This window comes from Castor canadensis, chromosome 14 (assembly GCF_047511655.1).
Source record: "Castor canadensis chromosome 14, mCasCan1.hap1v2, whole genome shotgun sequence".
In the NCBI taxonomy this organism is placed as follows: Eukaryota; Metazoa; Chordata; class Mammalia; order Rodentia; family Castoridae; genus Castor; species Castor canadensis.
In genome coordinates this window covers 15,479,721-15,502,943 of record NC_133399.1, presented here as the reverse complement: position 1 = coordinate 15,502,943, position 23,223 = coordinate 15,479,721, and the positions used below count along the sequence as shown (strand labels likewise).

Here is a 23,223-nt window from a genome sequence, read left to right as displayed (position 1 = left end):
AGCAGAAAAAACCATCCCTTGGTTAGATTCACCTCTATGGTGGTTCCATGGATATATATTTTCACTTAAACTTAGTATTAACAAATAATTTATTTTGAGAATTTTTTTCCTTCTTCAGACCTTATTTTATCTACTCAAAGAACATCAGCATCATCACCTTACACTCAAATCATAAAATGTATCATAAGCCATTTTGAAATGGTTTTGAAAACTAGTGATTTTTGTGGGGGGTAGAGGGGTGGAATTCTAACATATGAAGAAATTCTCAACTTCCTTGGTCAAAAGGAAATGTAAATCAAAACTACACTGAGAGTTGGTACAGTGGCTCAAGCAGTAGGGGCGCCTGCCTAGGAAGCAATGCCTTGAGTTCAAACCCTGGTGCACAAACAAAACTATTTTGAGATTCCACCTCATCCCAGTCAAAACAGCTATCGCCAATAACACAAACAACAACAAATGTTGGTAAGAAGATGGGGAAAAAGAAACACTTCTACACTGGTGTTGGGAATGTAAATTCATGCAACCGCTACGGAAAGCAATACAGAGGTCCCTCAAAAGAACTAAAAATAATCACTACCAGTGACACCACTCCTGCACATATATCTAGAGGAATGTGCTCCAACACACGACAGAGCCACTTGTACGCCCATGTACACTGCAGCACTATTTACAATAGCCAAGCTTTAGAAACAGCCAGATATCCTAGAACTGATGAATGGATTAAGAGAACGTGGTGTATATACACGAGGGAGTTCTATTCAGCCACAAAGAAGAATGAAATTACGTTGTTTGCAGATAAATGGAATTGGAGAACTTCATGTTGAGCACAGTAAGCCAAGCTCAGTAAGCCAAAGGTTGCATGTGGAAGCTAGACATGTAAGTTAAATGTATATATAAAAACATGTATGATCATATACATATACACACAGATATACAGTGAGAGAAAAAAGTGCATTAGTCTGTCTGAGGGGACGATGGGAGGCAGGAGAGGTACAGAAAATATTAGAGACCGAAAAATATTGAGCCAACCCGTTTATATATGAATACAATACAATGCACTGTACTGTAAGGTGAACATTAGAGGAGCATGGTGATAGAGAATGAGTAAGTAACAGGGAGAGGGGGTTAATTTGATTAAAGCATGATACATACAGGCCTGAAGTACCAAGGCAAAACCCCCTTGGACTATCAATACTCACTAAAAAAGAAAAACAAAAGAAGAAGAAGGGCAGGAGGGAAAAATAGGTCCTTTTGGGGGTGAGCACTAGTGGGAGGTGGGTGAGCATAAGGAAAGGAGGAATGAGGGTGACTGTAGATGTATCTTGTATCCATATACAAAAAGAGAAGACTGAACCCTGTTGAAATTGTTCTAACAGTGGTGGTGGGGAAATACAATGGAGAGGGTAAATCTAGCTAAGATATATTATAAGCACATATGTAAATATCACAATGTATTTCCTTGTACAACTAGTATGTACTAATATCATTTTTTAAAAAGACTGACTACAAATTAAAAAAAGAGTCTACAAAGGAAACAAAAGGAAGCAGCTTAAGAAAGCAGCCTGCAAGGCAACCCTCACACGAAAGACTAAATACAATCCTAAACTTACAGACCACTGGCACTGTGCAGATGCAGCCCAGGGTGGCTCACTCCCACGAAAGTGACCCAAGGAAAGCCTGAGCAGCCAGATTTAATTCTGGGACTTTCACACACCCTAGTTTCACTTCCTCTTAAGGTAAACAGGCTCCCTCCTTCCACTGGCTCAATTCAAACCAGTGACCAACCACTTACCCAGAGTCAGCTGAAAATTCTGACCTGTGGTGGTTTTCTGACATCACTCTGACACAAAATGCATGATGTTTACTGAACACCAACCATTTCTCAAAAACCATCTGGGGGGTCCCACAATTCAATTCTGACACCATCCACACTTAGCACAGTCCCAACAAGTTCAGGGCTCAGTCCCATCACACTGCACCCTCTACAAATGCATGCGTTTCCTCTGTCTGGTCACCCTCCCCATTCTGAGATGGTACAGGGGTACCTGAGTCACTTCATCAGAATAAATTCAGGTACTACTTAAAAGGGGTTACTATAAAGAATCAAAACTGTGCTATTGCTCAGGAAATTCCAAGAATCTGGGAAAACCTTTTTTTAAAAATTATACTACACACTCAAACACACCATTAAATTCATAAATCTTTCTCTCCAATAGAACCCAAAGGTGTCTCTCGAACTGCTCCTCATAGACCTTCAAGTTACAGAGTAGACCAATAAATTACCAGAAAGGAAAAGTAAACAGCTGACGATGTTGAATTTTACCCAAGCACTATAATCCTGGTAAATCCCACCCCAGGGTGCTTTCTGTTCTGGAAAAACACTGTTCCTTCACACTTCCATAATGCCACCACTCCCCGCCCATTTTTTAACCTACAATTTGGCCAGGCACAAACTCCAATTTCCCACTTTTTGCTTCAAAAATGACTGGCTGACCTGATCAGAGGAAACAACACACTAAGCAAACATTCCTGAACTGTCCCTCCAGGCCTGTGATCTCTGACCACCCCTAGCCTGAGCCAGCATTAAGATCCTTCCTTTCACTGTCACCCTAAGGCCAGTTGACCTTTGTCCCAGGAGCTGATGTGCCCTCCATCGCTCCCCTCTCCCCCTTCTTTCTTCTGTTTGCTCCTCCCTAGAAAGCACAGCTCTGCCAGGCCTCGCCCTGGAGACCCCGCACACTTGGGGCTGCCCGGCCACTGCGACCCTCCTTTCAACAGTCCTGTCCTCCTTCAAGCCGCATTTCATTACATAAACCACCGGAGGACAACACAATTACAGCAGAGAGGGCAGCAGGTCCACTACAACCCGAACCGCAGGGGCGCGTGGGAAGCACCAGGGAATTTCGGGGCTCACTGACAACCCTACAAAACACTGCTGGCGAGGGGACAGTCTTGGATTTTAGACGCTGCTTCCCACGAAGCAGAGCCACAGGGAAAGCCGGCTCTGCAGCGGAGAAGGAGGGAACCCACACCCACAGCTCCTCCCGCCGACCCCGCGGTCCGGGGCAAGAGGCTGGGGTCCCGGGGAACGAGGGGACCGGGGCGGTGCGAGGAACTCGGCCGCAGACTCCGCAGCTGACGCCGGGAGCCCAGGCGCAACAGGGCGTCCAACACCACCCACCATTTCAGGCTTTCGGGAACGGCCTGCTGTTCTCACGATGGCTGCTGTGGGCAGCGGTCACACCGTGCGGAGGCCAACACACCTGGAAGTCTCTCTGCAGCCAAAGACACTGCGGCGACGATGGCGGCACTATGGCGCCGCCAAAGGAAAGTCGCGCGGTGAGCACGGTCACCGCCCCCCACCGGCGCTTGTGATTGGCCAGCTCTGCCGCCAGTAAGGAAGCACCTCCCACCACTGGCGCTTCTGATTAGACAGCTGGCAACGCTCCGCACGGGCAACCCAGCGGTTAACGACCCCGCCCTCCGGAGCGCCTAGCGACAGCACGCCTGATACCTCACCCCGCTGAGCAGTCAAAGAAGAACGCGCGCAGCCCTGCGCTGCCCCAGCCAGGGGCAACTGCACCTGCTTCTTTCTGGGCTCTTCTTGTTTCCTCCTGGACATGGGGTCAGAAGTTCAATCAGGGAATTCCAGACTCACTGTACCCTGGGAACTACCTGTGACCTCATAGAAGGACGGGTGCCTAGGACAACATTGCACAAGGAGGGAGGACCTGATGTTGTCATACTTGAGGAATCTGTGACGGGGCAGTTAATTTCATGGCTAACTCTTTCTCCCAACTCTTCTCTCAATTTATCAATTTTCAACCAAGAAGATGAAAACATGCCAACAAGAAAATGCAATTATTCAATGCATGGAGAAACAGGAGTTATATGCCAGCAATATTCTACAAAGAAACCATGAAGGAAGAAAACCGAACACATTCAGAAAGTAAAACATAGTCCCAAGCTTGGAGCCAGACTGACTGCTAAAGCCCCAGAGGGTCACTTCCTGGTGCTGAGACAGGGCCACAAAAGGATGTAACTCTGGGAGCAATCTGCCTTGCTCAGCACACTCCGCACCCCACCCCCACACCCTCTACCCCACGGTGTGGAAAATCCATACTTCAACACCTTCATATGCACCAGAAAGAAACTCACCTGGAGTCACTTTTTGGTTCTGACCTGTCAAATTCATGAACTGTTCACCAGGAGACTACATAAATGAGCCTTTCTCTAAGGCTGACCTTTGTAGATTTTTCTAACATATTCAAGTTAGATTGACCCCAGCAACTCTACCCACAGCAAAATCAAAACACTGTCCAGAAAACGGGTCACCAGTCACCATCTCAAAGGACAGAACCACCAACTGCATCTGCTCAGGGGTCTTCTGCTCTCCAGAGCTCTGCAGCTTCTCACTGCCACTTCTTCTGTCCTTGTTCTGAGCAGCTGGAGGACACATGCAGGGGAGGGCAGCTGCCCTGGAAGCCCCAAGGAGACCTCACTGTCCCCACTTTGCAGCCTCAAAATGGGGCTTAATGAGTCACTGGATTCAACCCTCTTCCCCTCTCCAGGATATTCTCCAATACTGATAACAAATGAGAAAAAGATGCTGAATCCAATTCTTTAAATATGAACACAGAGGTGCTGGGACCTCCAGATGGGACATGCAAAGTCCTCACATTTCCCTTCCTGAATACCTTGCCTACTTAATGTGGTTGCTCCTAGGTTGTATCTTTTACCACCAACTGGTAATCGTGAAGTATTTTACTGAGGCCTGAAAGTCATTTTAGCAATTAGTAGGCATGAAGGGAGGGGACATTCTAAGAATGTGACATTGTAGCCACATTGAATCAAGATGTGGGAACTCTGGAATCAACTTTTACTGACATCTAACATGACTACCACTGGGGGACTGAACCCTTAACACTGTGGAGTCAGACACTAACTCCAGGTAGTGTCAGAATTCAATGGAATTGTGGGTTAAAGTCTGGAGACATGGAAAACTGGTTGAAGGTGTGGAAAGAGTCCACGTTATTTTCTTTCAGAAGGGCGGTGAGTAAAAGCACTTCCCTTGCTCTAACCTTTGGGCAATACCTAACACTGCCCATCCCACCTGTGAAGTCAGTCCCAAATCACCTAGTCTTCACTCCATGCCACCCATATCTACCACAGGACAAGATTCCTGGATCTCCCCAGATCATTACAGCCTATTCTCTCAGCAGCCAGGGAAAACTCTGTACACAAAGGAATCTGGCCCTACTCATGCTTAAAACCAGCTAATTGCTTCAAACCCTTTGAAAAACTGGAAGTATATATAGGCAAGCAAGTGGAGGCATCCCCTTTGACCCACCAACTACACTCCTAGGTGCACACCCAAAAGAACTCATGAAAATATGTGCTAAGGTCATGCACTAAACATTCATGGAAACCCCATGAGAAACAAGTTAAATATCTAAGAATATGGTCACACGATGTAATATCATTTAGATTCTTGTGACATGCATGCAAAAATATTTATTATGTCCCACTGCTGCCAGGTCTTGTGAACTCTTTCCCTCCCCTTTCTGCTTTCATGTCCTAAAACAACCCTCAGCTACTGCCCACTGGCCAGGCTCAGTGGACACACCATCATTCCTGAACAAAACATGCCTCTTATCTCCCTGAGCCTTTGCACTGGCTGTCTCCTATACCTGGAAACCACTTGCACACCTGCCTCATTCACTTGAATCACAGTTCCATTTTTAGCGGTACTGAGATTTGAACTCAGAGTTTCATACTTTTGAGACAACTGTCTCCAGCCATATATCCAGCCCAAACTGCCCTCCTTTAGGAATCACATTAGAGATCACCACTTCCAGATGTGCTTTCTAAGATGCTATCTGGGTGTTTGAATGACACTTCACTCCTATAGACCCCTTGGCTTCCTTCATCACATCTTTGACCACTCCTACAGCTTTGTGGACCAAACCAGGAGAAGCTGAGGGTACACAATACCTTTGTTCAGTCACTGCTGACCAATATTCACATAAAATGAGCATTAAAAAACATCTGTTGACTCTGAGAAAATGAAGGAAAGATGCTGTGAGAACAAACATGGCAGGGAGTGGGAAATGACTAGGTTCATGGAGGAGGTAGCCGTTTACCTGGGGGTTTGGGGGGCGTTGAAATACAAATAGAAGTTTCCCAGGCATTCCTGTCAGAAGAAACCGTGTGAGCAAAGGCTGGAAGGTGTGCTGAGCATGGAGAGAGGGAAACCTGGAAATACTGAATGAGGGAGACCTCAGAGAAGGGGACTGAGGACATCTAGAGAGTGACTGGGTAGAAACCTAGGTAAAAGGTTGGGACGTCCTGCAGGTTGAGGTCAGTTGGAACAAACGGGCTATGTTTTTCCTTTCTGCTATGTTCTAGGTAGGTCTATACTGCCCTGGATCTGGGTGGTTGGGGAACCAGAACTTACCTCATGTATGTCAATCAACTAAAGAATGTGGGGCTCCAGGAATTAATCCTATATTTTATTGTTTTTATATTTATAGACTTTACTTTATACAAATGAGGGCTTTGTGGCTTGCAAAGCAGGTGTTCTACTATTTTATTGTTTTTATATTTATAGACTTTACTTTATACAAATGAGGGCTTTGTGGCTTGCAAAGCAGGTGTTCTACCGCTTGAGTCATACCTCCAGTCCATTTTGCTCTGATTATTTTGGAGGTGGGGTCTTGTGAACTACTTGACCACGATGGTCTGGAAACTTCATCCTCTGGATCTCAGTCACCCAAGCAGTTAGGATTACAGGCGTGAGCCACTGGGACCAGGTTGAGTTCATCCTTTATTGATCCTGATGGTACCCTGAGGCCCAAGGGGGAAAGGACGCAGGGCTCAGGCACAATGGTGCAACAGAGATGGGCCTGGACAGAAGGTTTTGATGTTTCTCACAGACCTACTTCTCCACTAGTCTACCATACAAGATGAGATTCTAGTTATCTAAGTGAAGACTCCTTCCTTTTTCTTTTTTGCAGCACTGGGGTTTGAACTCAGGGCCTCATGCTTGGTAAGCAGGCACTCTTACTGCTTGAGCCACTCTGTCAGCCCCAACACTCCTTACATGTTTCAGAATATGGATGTTGCTGGTTCCCCACCACCCCCATTTCTGTGAAAATACAAATAACATCAGGACAATAAAAGACCTCTTCCTTGCCTCAAAAATGGCAGACCAGATCTTGTCCCACCTATACAGCAGTCCAGTCCAACATCAGTTCACATCAAAATAGTTATCAAGACACTCATTTAATTCACTTACTTTATAGAAAGAGAAACTAAGGTCAGGAAGAGGAAGTAATCAGGCCTACGTGCCACAACAGGTCTACACAGGCTTGAGTGACTACTAGGGCCCTGGTTCCCAGATAGGAACAGGATTGGGAAGGGCAGGGATGGCATGGCCACCAGGAGTTTTCAAACCCAGTGTGCTCCCCTCCTCCAAATCCTCCTCTAAAGAATCCTTAGTGAATTGTTTTACTGAAGGAAAAGAATTTCTGTCCTTTGAGGACAATGACTACATCACTTAGGGTCTTCTTAATATAAGGCAACATGGAATGCGAAGGCTAGGTGCCGGTGCCTCATGCCTGTAATCCTAGCTACTCAGGAGGCAGAGATGGTTCAAAGGCAGCCTGGGCAAATAGTTCCTGATACCCTATCTTGAAAAAACCAACACAAAACAGGGCTGGCAGAGTGGCTCAAGTGGTATACATGTGCCTAGCAAGTGTGAAGCCCAGAGTTCAAACCCAGTACCACCAAAAAAATTAAAAAATTAAAAAAAATGGAATGTTAGGTACAAGTGGTTGTGTTATCTATATTGCCACATGCTCTGCAAAGAACCACAGTTCCCTGAAGATTTACAGTCTGGACAGGGAAGGAACCTAATATGTCTTGTAGCAGAAAGAAATGAACATTTTACCAAGAAGCAGGAAAATGTCAAAAGGACAATGGTCCTGACCTTAAAGATGCTTAATGGCCAAAATTGTGACAACTGGAACAACAGAAGGGATAACACTACCAGAGATGACAGAGGAAGAAGCTAAATGACATCACTAAGAAAACTCAGCGACATTCAGAAGGTGCAACATTCAATAGAACTATTGGTATGCTATAATCAGTTTACTGGGGTCACTAATGGGAAGAAGAAAAATTCAAGGACATGACAAACACATGTGTTGTAGCATACATTTAGGTAAACCATATGAAATGTGTCTTTAAGGCACTACAAAACTGGCTGGGTACCAGTAGCTCACACCTATAATCCTAGCTTCTTGGGAGTCTGAAATTGGTAGGATCAAAGTTCGAGGCCAGCCTAGGCAAACAGTTTAAGAGAACCCCCATCTCCAAAATAACCAGAGCAAATTGGACTGGAGGTGTGGTTCAAGCAGTAGAGTGTGGCTTTGCCAAGTACAAAGCACTGAGTTCAAACCCCAGTCCCACCAAAACAAACACTGTATACCTGAAACAATACTTTCAGGAAAATATATAGCCTTCAATATATTTGTCACGACACTTCATTGGGCTCGAGAGTGGTAAAACACCTCCTAGCAAGCACAGCACAATGCCCTGAGTTCAAACCCCAATACACCGAACAACAACAACAAACAGTACTTAAACCAGACTCAAGTTACTGGAAAAGATTAAAAATACAGGGAATAATTAACAAGGACACCTATAATCCTAACTACTTAGGAGGCAGCGATCAGGAGGATCGTGGTTCAAAGCCAGCCTAGGCAAATAGTTCATGAGAACCTATCTCTAAAAAACCTTTCACAAAAAGGGGCTGATGGAGTAGCTCACGGTGTAGGCCTTGAGTTAAAACCCTAGTACCACACACACACAGACAATGTGCCAGTAGCAAAACACAAAATGAAAAATGGCAAATAATTACAAAGATAATGGACATCAAAGAAAGTGTGGTAGGGAGGTAGAGACTCAAAAACTTATCAAAAACTGAAATGGGCTGAACACTGGTGGCTCCCACCTATAATTCCAGCTGTTTAGCAAGCTGACATTGGAGGACTGCAGTTCGAAGTCACCCCAAGCAAATAGTTGTCCAGGGCAAAATAGACTGGAAGAGTGGCTCAAGTGGTAAAGCGCCTGCTTTGCGAACGTGAAGCCCTGAGCTCAAACCCGAGCAATGCCAAAAAAAAAAAAAGGGAGAGAGAAATGGTAAGCAAATCATCCCCTACCTAAAATCATTTCCTCAGTGGGTTTACAAGTGAGTTCTATTAAAACTTTTAAGCAAGTTAAGAGTTTAAGCAGCAGTTGAGATAAGAAATCTTCCTAACTCATCTCATCAGATGAAGACAATTTTCATCTAAATCAGGTAGGAAGGTATATAGGAATAGGCACTTATAGGCCCAAGTAATCATTGCATGTACGTTTAAAAAAATCCAGGGCTGGTGGAGTGGCTTAAGTAGTAGAGTGCCTACCTAGCAAGCAGGAAGCCCTGACTTCAAACCCAAGTACCACCAATAAAAAGATATCCGGCTTAAAGTGTTGGTTTATCCCATCAATGACAGGGATCTAGCAGCACTTGAAAACCAATCATGAGGCTCATTATGTCAAGCAAATAAACATCCAATGATTATTTCAATATTGGCAGAGATGTATGTTCCAAACCTCAATTTCTTTGGATGATTTTCTTGGCAGTACTTGGGGGCCTTGAACTTAGGGCCTTGTGCTTGCTAGGGTAGATGCTCTAGCACGCCCCCATCTCTTTTCTGCTTTTGTTATTTTTCATATAGGCTTTCACATTTATGCTCAGGCCAGCGTGGATCTCTAGCCTTCAATTTACAATTCCCATGTGGCTAGAATGACAAGCATGTGCCATCATACCCAGCTTCCTTGTTGGTTGAGATGGGGTAATTTTGCCCAGACTGGCCTTGAACCTTGGCCCTCTTCATCTCCACCTTCTGAGTAGCTGGGATTACAGACATGAGACACGGCACCTGACTCTATTGATAAGTTTTTAAAAGACCTCTTCAGAACACAAAATAAAAGACTTACTTACCTTGATAAAGCATATATGCCATAAAAATAGCACTAAGGACCATTCAATGGAGAAAGTATAGATTTTTCTTTTTGATAAAGTCCAGGCTAGCCTCAAACTCATGATCCTCCTGCTGAGCCTCCTGTGTGTTGGGATTACAGGTGGGTGGCACAATGCCTAGCACTGGAGATGCATTATTTTAGAACCAAGAACCAGCCAAAGATCCTCGCTGTTTCTGTAGTTCTTTCACATGGAACTGAAAGCTGTGAGTCGTGCTAAAAGGAAAACAAAGGAAATAATCTAAATAAGGATTACAAAGGAAGAGACAGGGTCACCACGCAAAAAAGTAAAAGAATCAAGACGTAAAATTAGAACAAAACAGGAAAGCACAAAGCTGCCAAAGACACGATCACCTGACAAATCACAGTGTTTCTCAGTTTTAGGCCAGTAATCATCACTGAAAGATATCATTTAGATAAAAGGAAGCAATTCACAATGGGGCCACTAATTATTTAAAAAAAAATAGTTATCAAACATTTTGTTCTCAGATGGGAGCTGGTGGCTCACACCTATAATACTAGCTACTCAGGAGGCAGACATCAGGAGGATCATGGTCTGAGCCAGGCCAGGCAAATGGTTCAGGAGCCCCTATCACAAAAACACCCACACAAAAATGGGGCTGGTGTAGTGGCTTAAGGTGAAGGCCCTCAGTACTGCAAATAAATAAATACATAAATAAATTTCCAGATCCTTTTATAACTATGGAGGAACCTAAAGGGCTTTTGCTTAAGTTGGTTTAAGGACTGAATTTCACCATGTTGTACGTTAAAACAGAAGAAATTAAACTTACTCAGTTGTTAATCTAACATCTGCCTAAAAGGTTATAATACAGCTACCATATGTTAATATTAGTAACTTTAAGAAAGTATTGAGCTGGGGCATTGGTTGAAGTGGCAGAGCACCTGCCTAGCATGTGTGAGTCCCTGGGTTCAAATTCCAATTAAAAGAAAGTGTATACATATATATATATATATATATATAAATATATATATATATAAATATAAATACATATATATATATATGTATTTATATATATATGTATATATACATATATATATAAATACATATATATATATATGTATATATATACATATATATATACATATATATATATATATATATATATATATATATGTATTTACATTTGCAAAACTACACTTAGGGATGTGAATCTTTTTTTTTTCTTTTTTTACTGTTTTGGCAAATATTTCTAATGTCTAGCTTCATGGGGCACAGAGAGATGCTCCTACTTGCTTCCTCAGTCAGTTTGTGACGATTTGTTGTTCTAGTTGAGGAAAATACCCCTTAAATTTCATTGGGGATGTCACAGATACCAGAAAGGGTCTCAGGATCTCCCAGGGTATTCCAGAACATACTTAAGCTTAGCGTTGTAACTCATGCCTATAATCCCAGCACTTGGAGACTAAGACAAGAGGACCACAACTTCAAGTCCAGCCAGAGCTATAAAGTGAAGCCACATTTCAGAAATAGTCATCTCAAGCTGGGCGCCAGTGGCTCACGCCTGTAATCCCAGTTACATGAGGCAGAGATCAGGAAGATCGAGGTTCGAAGCCAAGCCAGACAAATAGTTCTTGAGACCCTACCTCAAAAATACCTATCACAGAAAAGGGCTGGTGGAGTGGCTCAAGGTGAATGCCCTGAGTTCAAACCCCACTACCACAAAAAAAAAAATTATTCTCATTTTTACTGTAGATGTCTTGTTTTCAGTCTATTTATTGAAGTATTTCCTTTCCTAATAAACTTTACTATCACTTTCATTAAACCAGAGAGGGGAGAGAGAGAGAGAGAGACAACATTGAAAAACATGCTATGCAATACATAGGAATCAACCAAAAATTTTTTTTCCCTTTTTCTTTGGGAAGATGGGGGGAAGACGTGAGCTTGGAGTTCATGCTGCAAAGCAGGTGCTCTACTGCTTGAGCCAGACCTCCAGTCCATTTTGCTCTAGTTATTTTGGAGATGAGGTCTCTAGAATTGTTTGCCTGGGCTGGCCTTGGACCAAGATCCCAAGTCACTTAGGAGTAAAAGCAGGATTACAGAATCACCAGTGCCTGGCAGCACAGTCTTTAAAGAAAAAATTTTAAAGATAATAAAATTACAGAAGATGAGGTGAATATATAGAAAAACTTATAGTCTTGGATGCAATGACCTGGTATGATGTCAATACTTCCATATTATATCCTAAATACAAAGTTACTTACAATTCCAGTGAATCAACTTAAATTTGATTAAAAAAAAAAAGTTTCCAAATTCACATACACTTTTTAAAAGAAATAATTAAAAAAAAAAGAAAGAAAAGAAAAACAGTACAATACTATACTGGTTTCTTTTTAAAAAGGAGTAAAGAGAAGAGCCACCCACTCCTAATAACTGGGACACACTACAGAGATATTTAAGTGTGGATATAGAACACAGATTTTTTTGTAATACTGGAGTTTGAACTCAGGGCCTAAATACTTGCTAGGCAGGCACTCTACCAAGTGAGCCACCCTGCCAGCCCTTTTCTGTGTTGGGTATTTTCTTCTTTTTCTTTTCTTTCACGGTACAAGGGCTTAAACTCAGGGCCTTCACCGTAAGCCACTCCACCAGCCCTATTTTTGTGAAGAGTTTTTCCAGACAGGGTCTTGAGAACTATTTGCCCAGGCTGGCTTTGAACTGAGATCCTTCTACTCTCTGCCTCCTGAATAGCTAGGATTACAGGTATGAACCACGGTGCCTGGCCTATATTAAACTTTTCAGGAAAAATAAACTAAACAAAAAACCTGCATTATTCAAAACAGAAGATAGGGGAAAGCTGGTAGCACAAATGAAGGGAAGGAGGTAGACTAGTCACTCATTTGTGGTAGAAAAGTTACTTGTTTTATAAAACTATGAAAATCTGATTTCTGACTAAGATCACATGCAAAGGTGAATCCAATGGATTCTTGACAAATGTAAAACATCAAACTATAAAGTATAGAGGAAGTGTATGAAAAAAAAAAAAACTGTGACAAACTTCACATTTGTGCAAACCCACAAGATGATTTTTAGAAGATAAGCAAACGATATTTATGACTTCTACAAAGGATACCCTGAATAAAGCTAATGGACAATAGGAAAATTGGGGAAAGATATTTGCAGTTTCCAAAAGTGACCAGGGGATAATATAAAGAATAAACAAGAAACCAGTTAGATCAAGCATTAGGAACCTAAATGCAAAAATGAAATGAAAGCAGGGAGGGAGGAAAGCAGGGAGAAAGGAAATGAAAAATGGACATTGAGTTACACTCTCCAAATGAAATTCCAAAACACTGACAACAAGCAGTACATAACAGAATCTTGCACACCACTGGTGGGACTGTGGAATGGTAGAAATTAAGATTTAAAGTATGTACATGTTCTGTACACCAGTATTTGTGGTGGTTTCATGAGCCTGTTACTAGGTCAGCATAAGAACATGATCCCTTACAGAATTACTTTTAGTAAGGAAACAGGAAAAACCTACTTACCCAAAGATGGGGAGCAGGGAGGTACAAATTGGTGTACGCCAACAATGGAGCCCCTGGTAGGTGTGAGATGCATGTACAGCAATATTAAATAAATCGTGTAAATGACATGAACTGAATAAAGCAAAAATGAGGATGAACTTGTTAGCATAATTCAATTTGGGCATATGAATAAAAATATATACATGAAACTATTTTGTTTAGTCCAGTAATCAGCAGGGACACAGAAACAGAAAATATACCTGCAATAGGGTTCCTCACCCTCAGCAGTAGGGACGTTTGGGGCTAATTTCTCCTTGCAGTGGTGCCTACCTTGTGCATTGTGTGAGGTTTTTAGCAGCATCATTAGCCCCCCCACCACGCCAGTAATACGCACCGTCCACATCACAACAAAAAAGGCCTCCGGACATCCATGTTCCTTGAGGACCAGAATCAACACTGACTGAAAGGACTGATTGAACAGCTCAACGGGTGGCTCAATGACAGGGAACCTTAACTGGGTAAAGACCCCTGGCACCATCTCAAACTGGAAGATTCTTCATTCCAACCTTGTTCCCCAACACCAGGCTAGGTGACTACCCAAATCACTCCCATTCTGCCCTTGGACCATCTGCCCAGTGCTCCCCTCCTACTAAGGACATCTCTTTCTTTTTGTTCTTCTCTGATAGTACTGAGCCTCACGCTTGCTAAGCAGGCACTCTAGTGTTGTTTCGTTTTATTGAGACAGGGTCTTGCCGTGTAGCACAGACTGGCTGTAAACTCACGATCCTTCTGTCTGAGTGCTGGGATTACAGGAATGTCCACCATGCCTAGCTTGTGCCACCTCTTCCATGATATATGACAGGAGTGAGGAGGCAAAAGAGAAAGCCCTGCTTGAGGTTCTTTGGTAACACCCTGACATCACGACCTCAAAAGGCCAGGAGAGGCTTTTGGAAAAGTTTCCAGTCCCTCCCCCAACACATAACAAAGTCTCCCTTCCACCTGTTTCTCCCCAGGGGGACATCAGAACCTGCCCAGTGTAAGGAGGACCCAGTCTTAGGAAAGACAGAAAGGGACAGAGGTACCTTCAGCTCCTTCAGCGCAAGTCAAGGGCAAAAGGAAGACAGGAGATGAAGGAAGCCAGGATACAAAGCCAGGGTTTGCCCTGAGTTGAAGGTTCTTTGGAGGCTTCCCAAAATACAGGCAACTTACTGGGAGTAGAAAAGTGTTTTTCTTGGCCAATGAAGTGCTCAGTGCCTTCTAGTCAAACCTCTCTCTTTGGTCAGCTTCTACCCTATCTATTTGCCTTGATGTCAGCAAGTTGGATATGACTGGTGTGCCTCTCGGTGATATAATGCAGTACAAAATGCAGAAGGTTCCTGTTATCTCAGGGAGATTTGTTCCAAGTCCTTCAGGGGGTGCCTCAAACAGTGGCTCATAGTTAATCCTATATATTTTAAGTATTAAACCTCTATGATGAGGCTTAATTTACTAATTAAGCACGGTAAGAGACTAACAATACCTAACTAGGAAGCAAAAACTATTGTACTAACAGACTGCAGTAAGTCATGTGAATGTGATCTCTTCGTCTCAGTAAATCACAGAATATTACACTCACTTTTCTTGCCTCAGTGGGTCTATTTTACACCATTCTGCCCACATGGAGGACTATCTGAGACCTTGAAATCTAGGTGAAGGAAGCCACCCTTCCCTAACTCTTCACTTGTGGTCTTGGAGAATTAGCATCCTGTGGACAGATTTATCCTCTGCCTTTCAGAGCAGTGGCCAGGCAAACATTAGTCTACTAGAATCACCAGTGGCATGGCTGATATGTTCTAGATGTCAATGCAGGGAGGAGAGATCCAACGCAGCCATGTACAGTGAACCTTAAGGTCTCACTGGTGCCCTGGGCCCCTCCCATTCTGCTCTCAAGGCTCGATCACTTTGGAGGTGGTATGTGAGTATAGCTTTGAAGATCTCCACACCACCTTAACAAAAATAACACCTCACTTCCTCACAGCCACTTGCATTGCTTCAACTGTCCTGCACACACATGTGGACACAGTCCACACTAATTTCTTCAGGTCAGTTGGATGAATCCGTGGTAATGTCACAAGCATAAATTGTGATTTTTAATATGGCCAGGCTGACAGAATTTCAGATGAATTTTTTCGGGTGGTACTGGGGTTTGAACCCAGGGCCTTGTGCTTGCCAGGCAGACATTCTACCACTTGTGCCATACCCCTAGCCCAACTCTTCAGGTTGGGATTCTGCTGATCTTCATACCACTAATACGTGGAAGTAATAAGCTGATGAAATTTCCACCAGCTACAGTAAGATTACATACTGATAAGCTGGTGATGTCATGTTAAAAGGCATTTAATAAATCTAAATATCAAACAACAGAGCTTAGCCTAGCCTACCTAAGTGTGCTCAGAACCCTTCCATTAGTCTTAGGTGGGCAAAATCATCTACCAAGTAGCCTGTTTTCTAATAAAGTTTTGAACAACTCATGTAATTTATTAACTAGAGTATAATTAACTAGTAATTTATTAACACTGTAGAGTGAGTACCAGTTCTTTTTTGTCCTCATCCACAATGCTGAGTGGGAGAAGTATCAAAAAGCATACTGCCAACTAAGCAATATGTCTGGCAGTCTGTCCTGCCTGAAACTCCTGGGTAACTATCTCTGGGGACTGAAAACCTAAGGGCCTTCCCAAGAGCTCCTTCGAGACTTGGGACTCCCGGAGGACTTCTCCCAGGAAAGTAGGCCCTGGGAATCTCCAGTTAGCCATTCAGGAAGTAACTGCCAAGACCATGGAGCCAAGAATAAACTTTCCAAACATCAGGGAACTCACATTCTAGACTAGGAGCTGGTGAGACAGGGGGCACAAACATACATTAGTGACCAAATCATGTAATGCAATTTCAGAGAGGAAAATATGCTGTGAGGCATAATGCAGAATAACTGGATCCACAAGGAGAGGCATTCTAGTCTATTTTTTGGTGGGACTGGGGTTTGCAATCAGTGCTTCATGCTCACAAAGCAGGTGTTCTACCACTTGAGCCACTCCTCCAGTCCATTTTGCTCTGATAATTTTGGAGATGGCGTTTCGTGGAAATACTGCCAAGGCTGACCTCAAACCCCAATCCTCTCAATCTCAGTCTCCTAAGCAGTTAGGATTACAAGGGTGAGCCACCATGCCTGACTTATTAAATTTTCTTAAAATTTTTGTTTCTTTGAGGCAGGGTCTCATTATGTAGCCTAGGCTGGCCACGAATACATGAGGAGATGCATTCTAGAGAGGGGGTCATGTTGGGACCCTTCAAGGACATAAGAGCTGAGGCCTAAAGAATGCAAAACAGCTAGTCATGGAATGTGCATTCTGGAAGCAGGGAACTGCCAGTGCCAAGATTTCAGCTGGAATAATGAAGGCCAGGGTAGCTTGGAGAGGATGTAGCTTGAGACGGAGGTAAGGAGGAGTTGAGGGCAGGGACTAGTGACAGAGGTGAGTGACACTTGGGTTTACAGTTCCAAAGGCAAAAAAATTCTAAATTTTCAGTAAGGAAAATGTTTTCAAAATTTCTATTGAATGGTTATCACTTTCACACTACCATAAAGTTGAAACTCTGTGAAGTTGAACTATACAATATTGGGAGTATCTATGCACTTGTACACTTACACCACTGTAAATGGTATACTAAGCTGGGCAGTGGAGCTGAGCATGTTCAAATTTCCTTCTTTTCAACTCCTGTTCACATATTATAATCTAATGGGGAACAAGCCATTATAATCCTACTTAACTTACCTCAAGGAGAAAACTTTGATGTCTAGTGCAGGAAGCTGGAGAAGGAAACTAACAATCTCTGCCCTTTAAAAAACCCACACAATGACTTTCCAAACACTTGATACCCGAACTGGGACTAAGGAAAAGCAAAAACCAACCCAGTGCTAAAGGCACTTACTCATCTTGTAGATCCACTCTTCCCCACACTGCCCTGTGACCAAGGAAGCTGGGCTGTAAGTACCACAAGTCAGAATCCTATAGCCTCTGGCCTCTGGTTGATTCCGTCAATGGGAGAAGCCAACATGGAAACAGCCAGCAAAAGAACTCAGGGCACTCGCTCTCCTAGCTGCCTCCCTGGTGTCCTGAGGACAAGGCAGTCCAACTTCCCTCCTCTACAGGCCACAGCTCCTGCTCAATTAGCATCTCAATCCTACTGAAGCTCAGAGTCTCTCTGTGTTCTGGTAAATTCTGCCTGTTGCACCTTATGAGCTAGTAATAAACATTCACTCCTGCTGTCACTGGCCTCATGCTGCACATATCACAAGGGCTTCCTAAAATGCCATCTGTATAGACCAAGGAAAAATTGGGGAGAAGGACAGAAAAGAGCAAATGAGATACTAACAATTGTGAGATCAGATAATATCCATAGGGTGAAGAAGACATAACTGAAGAAACGGACAAAGAGCAGATTTTCTCTACTTGTGGATAAAACTCAAAGCAGTTACTTTTCTCCCTTTCTTGTATAAATAAATGCTAAAAGCATAACTAAAGCAAAAGAGCTTTACTTTCTCTTAAGAGAGGTAGAATGCCTGCCTAGCAAGCATGAGACACTGAGTTTAAATCCCAGTACTGCCAAAAAATACAAATTAAAATTAATAAAAAAAAATAAAATTACCATCAAAGCGCATATTCTAAGCAACAAAAGCTTAACTTTTAACAGTGACTGTGTCTCCAGGGTTGTACCTAAACATATTGCTCTCCTTAACTCATAAAGGAGATTTAAAGTGAAGTTACTATACAGCTTGCTAAGGAGTAAGTCAATGTATGTATTTTAACTGCAATAAGGATCTCTCACTTATCATGGTTGGCTTACCATTTCTGATGCTACAACAAGAAAGCAATATGCACGCACCAGAAAATGTCGACAAATTTCAAGGTCTGACGTTTCACCACAACAGCAGTAAGTGGTAAGCAGTGATCTCAGTTCACACTTCAACACAAGACCATGAGAGAAAGCAAATGATACCATATAGTACACTGCATATAATGAATTACACAAGCAATTCAATACCATATTATGCAACAGAAACTGTAGATTAATCTAAGTGATCTGAGCAACTTTCATGTAGACTAAGCTCAGCTTTGATGTTCAGTGGTTTAGGTGTGTTAAGTATAATTTCAAGCTATATAAGATTTTCTTCCTACTTTTATGGAAACATAACCCCAACCTAACTTTAACAACATCTATTATTTACGAACAGCAGTGTAAATAATAAATGGTAAGAAGTACTTCATTGTTTAGATAACAAATCAGAAAGACAAAAGCAAGTCCAGAAGACAGGGGCTCACAAGACACAAGACTTACAACAAAACTTGTGAAGATACAAGTCACACACCTCCACCATTAGATAATGCTCCTGAGTAATGAGGATGAATACAGACAAAAAGACATCCAGTAAAAGGCATCCTGTAAATGTACCTCTAAATCTGGTAAAAAAACAAAACACCCTTAAGATAAAAAAATGAGCAAAATTCCCCTCTTCTTAGTTATGTGACTGACTGGTACTTCTCACGACTTCGGTTTACTCTCACTTCATTATTCATTACTGCTGCCTTACCACAGCACTCCTCTGATAAACTAAAGACAGAACTGCAATCAACCCCTCAGTGCATCCACGAGGAAGACACCTCACTAAACGGACCAGCAATCAATCCTCACAAAAGAAACATTAGACCTGTAAGAAATTTACTGAGACTGTTCTTACTGATGAACCAGTGAGTTACAGTGTGTGGACAGATGCATTGCATCTTATGTGACAGAAGACATGATCCTGGTAGTTTTGGCAGGAGGACTATCAGAAAGCATGATTTAACTTTTGGTGTAAAATAGAAATTATGATCAAAATTCAAACTTTTTTTTTGGAAGCCAGTATCTTGCTATAACCCAGGTTAGCCTTGAACTTACAAACTTTCCCAGGTGATGGAATTGCAGCTGAGGGCCATCATGCACAGTTCAAAATTCAAGAGTATTAACAATATAATCATGAAAAATAAAATTTACAGCCAGGTGCTGGTGGCTCACGCCTGTAATCCTAGCTACTCAGGAGGCAGAGATCAGGAGGATTGTGGTTCAAAGCCAGCCCGTGCAAAATAGTTCCATAAGACCCTATCTCCAAAACACCCTTCACAAATAAGGGATGGTGGAGTAGCTCAAAGTATAGGCCCTGAGTTCAAGCCCCAGTACTGCAAAAATAAAATAATACAATAAAATTTACACAAGGAAAAAACAGCTGAAGGTAGATTTACATTGTAATAATAACTCCCAGTGCTAAACAAAACACTTGGCAACAGTCTGTACACACCAATACTCCCAGCACTTGGGAGGAGGCCAGCTGGGGCAAAGGTCGCCCCAACAACCCTTCTCAGAACAAAACAAATAAACTTGGCAAAGTTGTAAACTTAATCTGATTTATGATTATAATGTGATATTTTCATTTATCTTCTCAGTTTTTTGGCTTATTTTTGGGGGGGTGGGGGTTGAACTCAGGGTTTCATGCTTACTAGGCAGGCACTTTACCACTTGAGCCACTCCACCAGTCCAATTTATCTTCTCAGTAAATGAAAAACATTTGTTAGTCTACAAGTTGTCTGAAAGAGCAAATAAATTACTTTTAAAAAATGTACAAAAACTTGTTTGAAAAACATAATACTTCAAAAAGAAAAAGATTAGGGTTGGAGCTGTACCTCAGTGGCAGAAGTGTTTGAGTAGCATGCAAAAGGCCTAGAGTTCTATCCCTAGTATTGCAAATAAAATATATAAATAAAAATAAATAAATATATAATTGGCTGGCTGGCTGGCTCTAGCCTATAATCCCAGATCTTTCGAAGGTGGAGATTAGGAGGATCACAGTTTGAAGTCAGCCTGGGTAAAAAAGTTAGCAAGACCCCATACTCAACCAGTAAGTCAGGCAGTGGTGGCACAGGTCTGTGATCCTAGATATGTGGGAGGATCATAATCCAAGGCTGGCCTGGGCAAAAAATGCAAGACACCATCTGAAAAATAAAAAAGGACTGGGGGTGTGTCTTAAGTGGTAGAACACCTGCCTAGCAAGCAAAGGTTCCAATACCATCAAAAACATACTTTGGGGCTGGGTGCCAGTTTGAAGCCAGCCCAGGCAAACATTCACGAGACCCTCTCTCAAAAAACCCCAACACCAAAAGGGCTGGTGAAGTGGCTCAAGGTGTAGACCCTAAGTTGAGATCCAGGAGCACAAAAAAATAAATAAATAAAAATAAAAAAAAATAAAAAACTGGGGAACCTGGTAGATTGGTTCAAGTGGTAGGGCCTGCCTAGCAAGTATGAGGTAGAGTTCAAACCCTGGTATCACCAAAACAAACAAAAAGTATTTTTAAGGGTGCATTTTAAGTATTTTTATAATTTGTTTATATTTTAATTATATATAACATACAATTATTATTTATATTAAGTTACATGTTAAGAGTTTATATTAAATTTTATGGTACACAAATTTTTTTAATTTATTCTTTTAGTGCTGGGGATTGAATCCATTGCCTCACTCATGCTAAGCAAGTTCTCTACTGGTATATGACCAGCTCAAAAAATATTATTTTTCCATGAAAAAGTCACATGGAATATACACAAAGACATATCTAGAACACACCACTTTAGGCCAATAGGATAATCCCAATTTCATCAACCAACTTGAGTGAAGAAAACATGATGTATAAAACTCAAACACTATTGCTTCAACTGTATTATGTCACCATGCTTGCTTTCAATAGCATGGATGGCACATCCATGTCTAGAGATGTACTTATGACCTACTGATGAGTCGGGCACCAAAGGCTCATGCCTACAATCCTAACTCCTTGGGAGACTGAGATTGGGAGGATCATGGTTCAAGGTCAGCCTTGGCAAATCAGTTGGCGAGAACCCCATCTTCAAAATAACCAGAGCAGAATGGACTAGAGGCATGGCTCAAGCAGTAGAGTATTTGCTATGCAAGTGAGCCCAAACCCCAAAAAAGAATGAGTCACTGATGAACACAATACATCTATAGCATTTAGGTTTCCTACAGGTCCTGTACTTTCTGGGTCATTTTACAGAAATTACTTTGCATTAGGTTCTTCGTATTACTTACATTCATAGGATTTCATGAGGAATTTTCATGAGACACTGAAACTCTTATGGTTGATAACTTTCTTATACTTTTCATTCACATGGCTCTGATCCAGTGCACCTTCTTGCATGAGGGCCAACTGATGACTTTTGCACATCGCTTCTATTAAAGGGTTATCTCCATACTGCTTTTTTGTTTTGTTTTAATATCTGTGGACTGAACTGAGATGACCAGAGGCTTTTCCACAATCTTTATTGATATGAGTCCTTTCCATCATGCTTTCTCATGTATGCTACAATGGTCACATGATATTTATATTTAGTGTATCTATCTAGCGTGAGTCCTTTCGTGTTTCTGAAAGGAACTGGAGAACCTGAAGACTTTCCAACAATGCTCACACACATAAGACTTCTGTCTAGTATGAATCTTTTCATGTCTTTTCATTTTACCATATTCTCTGAAGGCCTTTCCACATTGCTCACATACGTAAGGCTTCTCGCCATTGTGATTTCTTTCATGTATCCGAAGAGTACTGGCACGAGTGAAGGCTTTCCCACAGTGCGTACATACGTAAGGTTTCTCTCCAGTGTGAATTCTTTCATGTATCTGAAGGAAACTGGAACATCTAAAGCCTTTGCCACAGTGCATACATACGTAAGGCTTCTCTCCAGTGTGAGTCCGTGCGTGTCTTCGATAGTAAGTGGAACAACCAAAAGTTTTCCCACATTGCTGACATTTATAAGGTTTCTCTCCAGTGTGAGTTCTTTCATGATTTCGAAGGTCACAGGGCCACTTAAAGGCTTTACCACACTTTTTACACTTATAGGGTCTCTTAGTGTGTCCTGAGTCAGATACAATATGCCTCTCATAGGATAAATGGCCAGTGCATGCTTGTCCACACACATGGGTTTCACATGGTTTTATTCCAGTTTTCATGTTTATGATATACTCTAGATTCCAGCTGAACATTTTTCCGCGTTGTCTACTTTCTTCATGTTCACATCTCTTCAACACTTGTCTTCTGCAATGAAAGAGCCATACATTACAAAGAGATATTAATGATTTTACATTTATTAATAGGAATTAGACTTACTTTCTTTTCCCCCTAGTTCTGGGGTTTGAACTTGGGACCTACACCTTGAGCCACTCCACTAGCCGCAGCTGGTGTGATGGGTTTTTTCAAGACAGGGTCTCGAGAACTATTTGCCCAGGTTGGCTTAGAACTGTGATCCTCTGTTCTCCTGAGTAGCTAGGATCACCTGGCTAGACTTACATTTAACACCATTAGAGAATGTTTAGGCTTTTCAACCCATATAAACCATGCAAACACTCTTGGACAGAATGCTGGGCATGATGGCTTCGTATCAACTGTTACCAAAGTAATCAAAGCAGTACCATCAAACCTCACAAGAGGTTTCCCAGTTCTGTTTCCAAGTTGACTCTTCCAAACAATGAACAACTAGGTCACAGGAAAGAGCAGATTTTGAGTGTTCTTCATCTAA

The 23,223-nt window shown here is 42.2% G+C and overlaps 1 protein-coding gene across 9 annotated transcripts in view; it reads right to left on the bottom strand.

Moving 5' to 3' along the window:
• The window catches only part of LOC141416671 (uncharacterized), a 40,171-nt gene extending 18,134 nt beyond the window's left edge, over nucleotides 1-22,037 (bottom strand). The window contains exons 1-4 of one of the 9 annotated variants that reach the window (XM_074053823.1): nucleotides 21,743-22,037; nucleotides 13,597-13,707; nucleotides 10,049-10,302; nucleotides 3,182-9,153 (exon numbers count right to left, since the gene is read on the bottom strand). In XM_074053823.1, the coding sequence (XP_073909924.1) occupies nucleotides 3,182-3,184 (3 nt within the window). In that variant the 5' untranslated portion in view covers nucleotides 3,185-9,153; nucleotides 10,049-10,302; nucleotides 13,597-13,707; nucleotides 21,743-22,037. Of the gene's footprint in view, nucleotides 1-3,181; nucleotides 10,303-13,596; nucleotides 13,708-21,742 lie in introns of those variants that run through there. The other 8 variants (XM_074053824.1, XM_074053826.1, XM_074053827.1 and 5 more) reach the window with 8 other exon arrangements.
• Nucleotides 22,038-23,223: the final 1,186 nt, after the last annotated feature.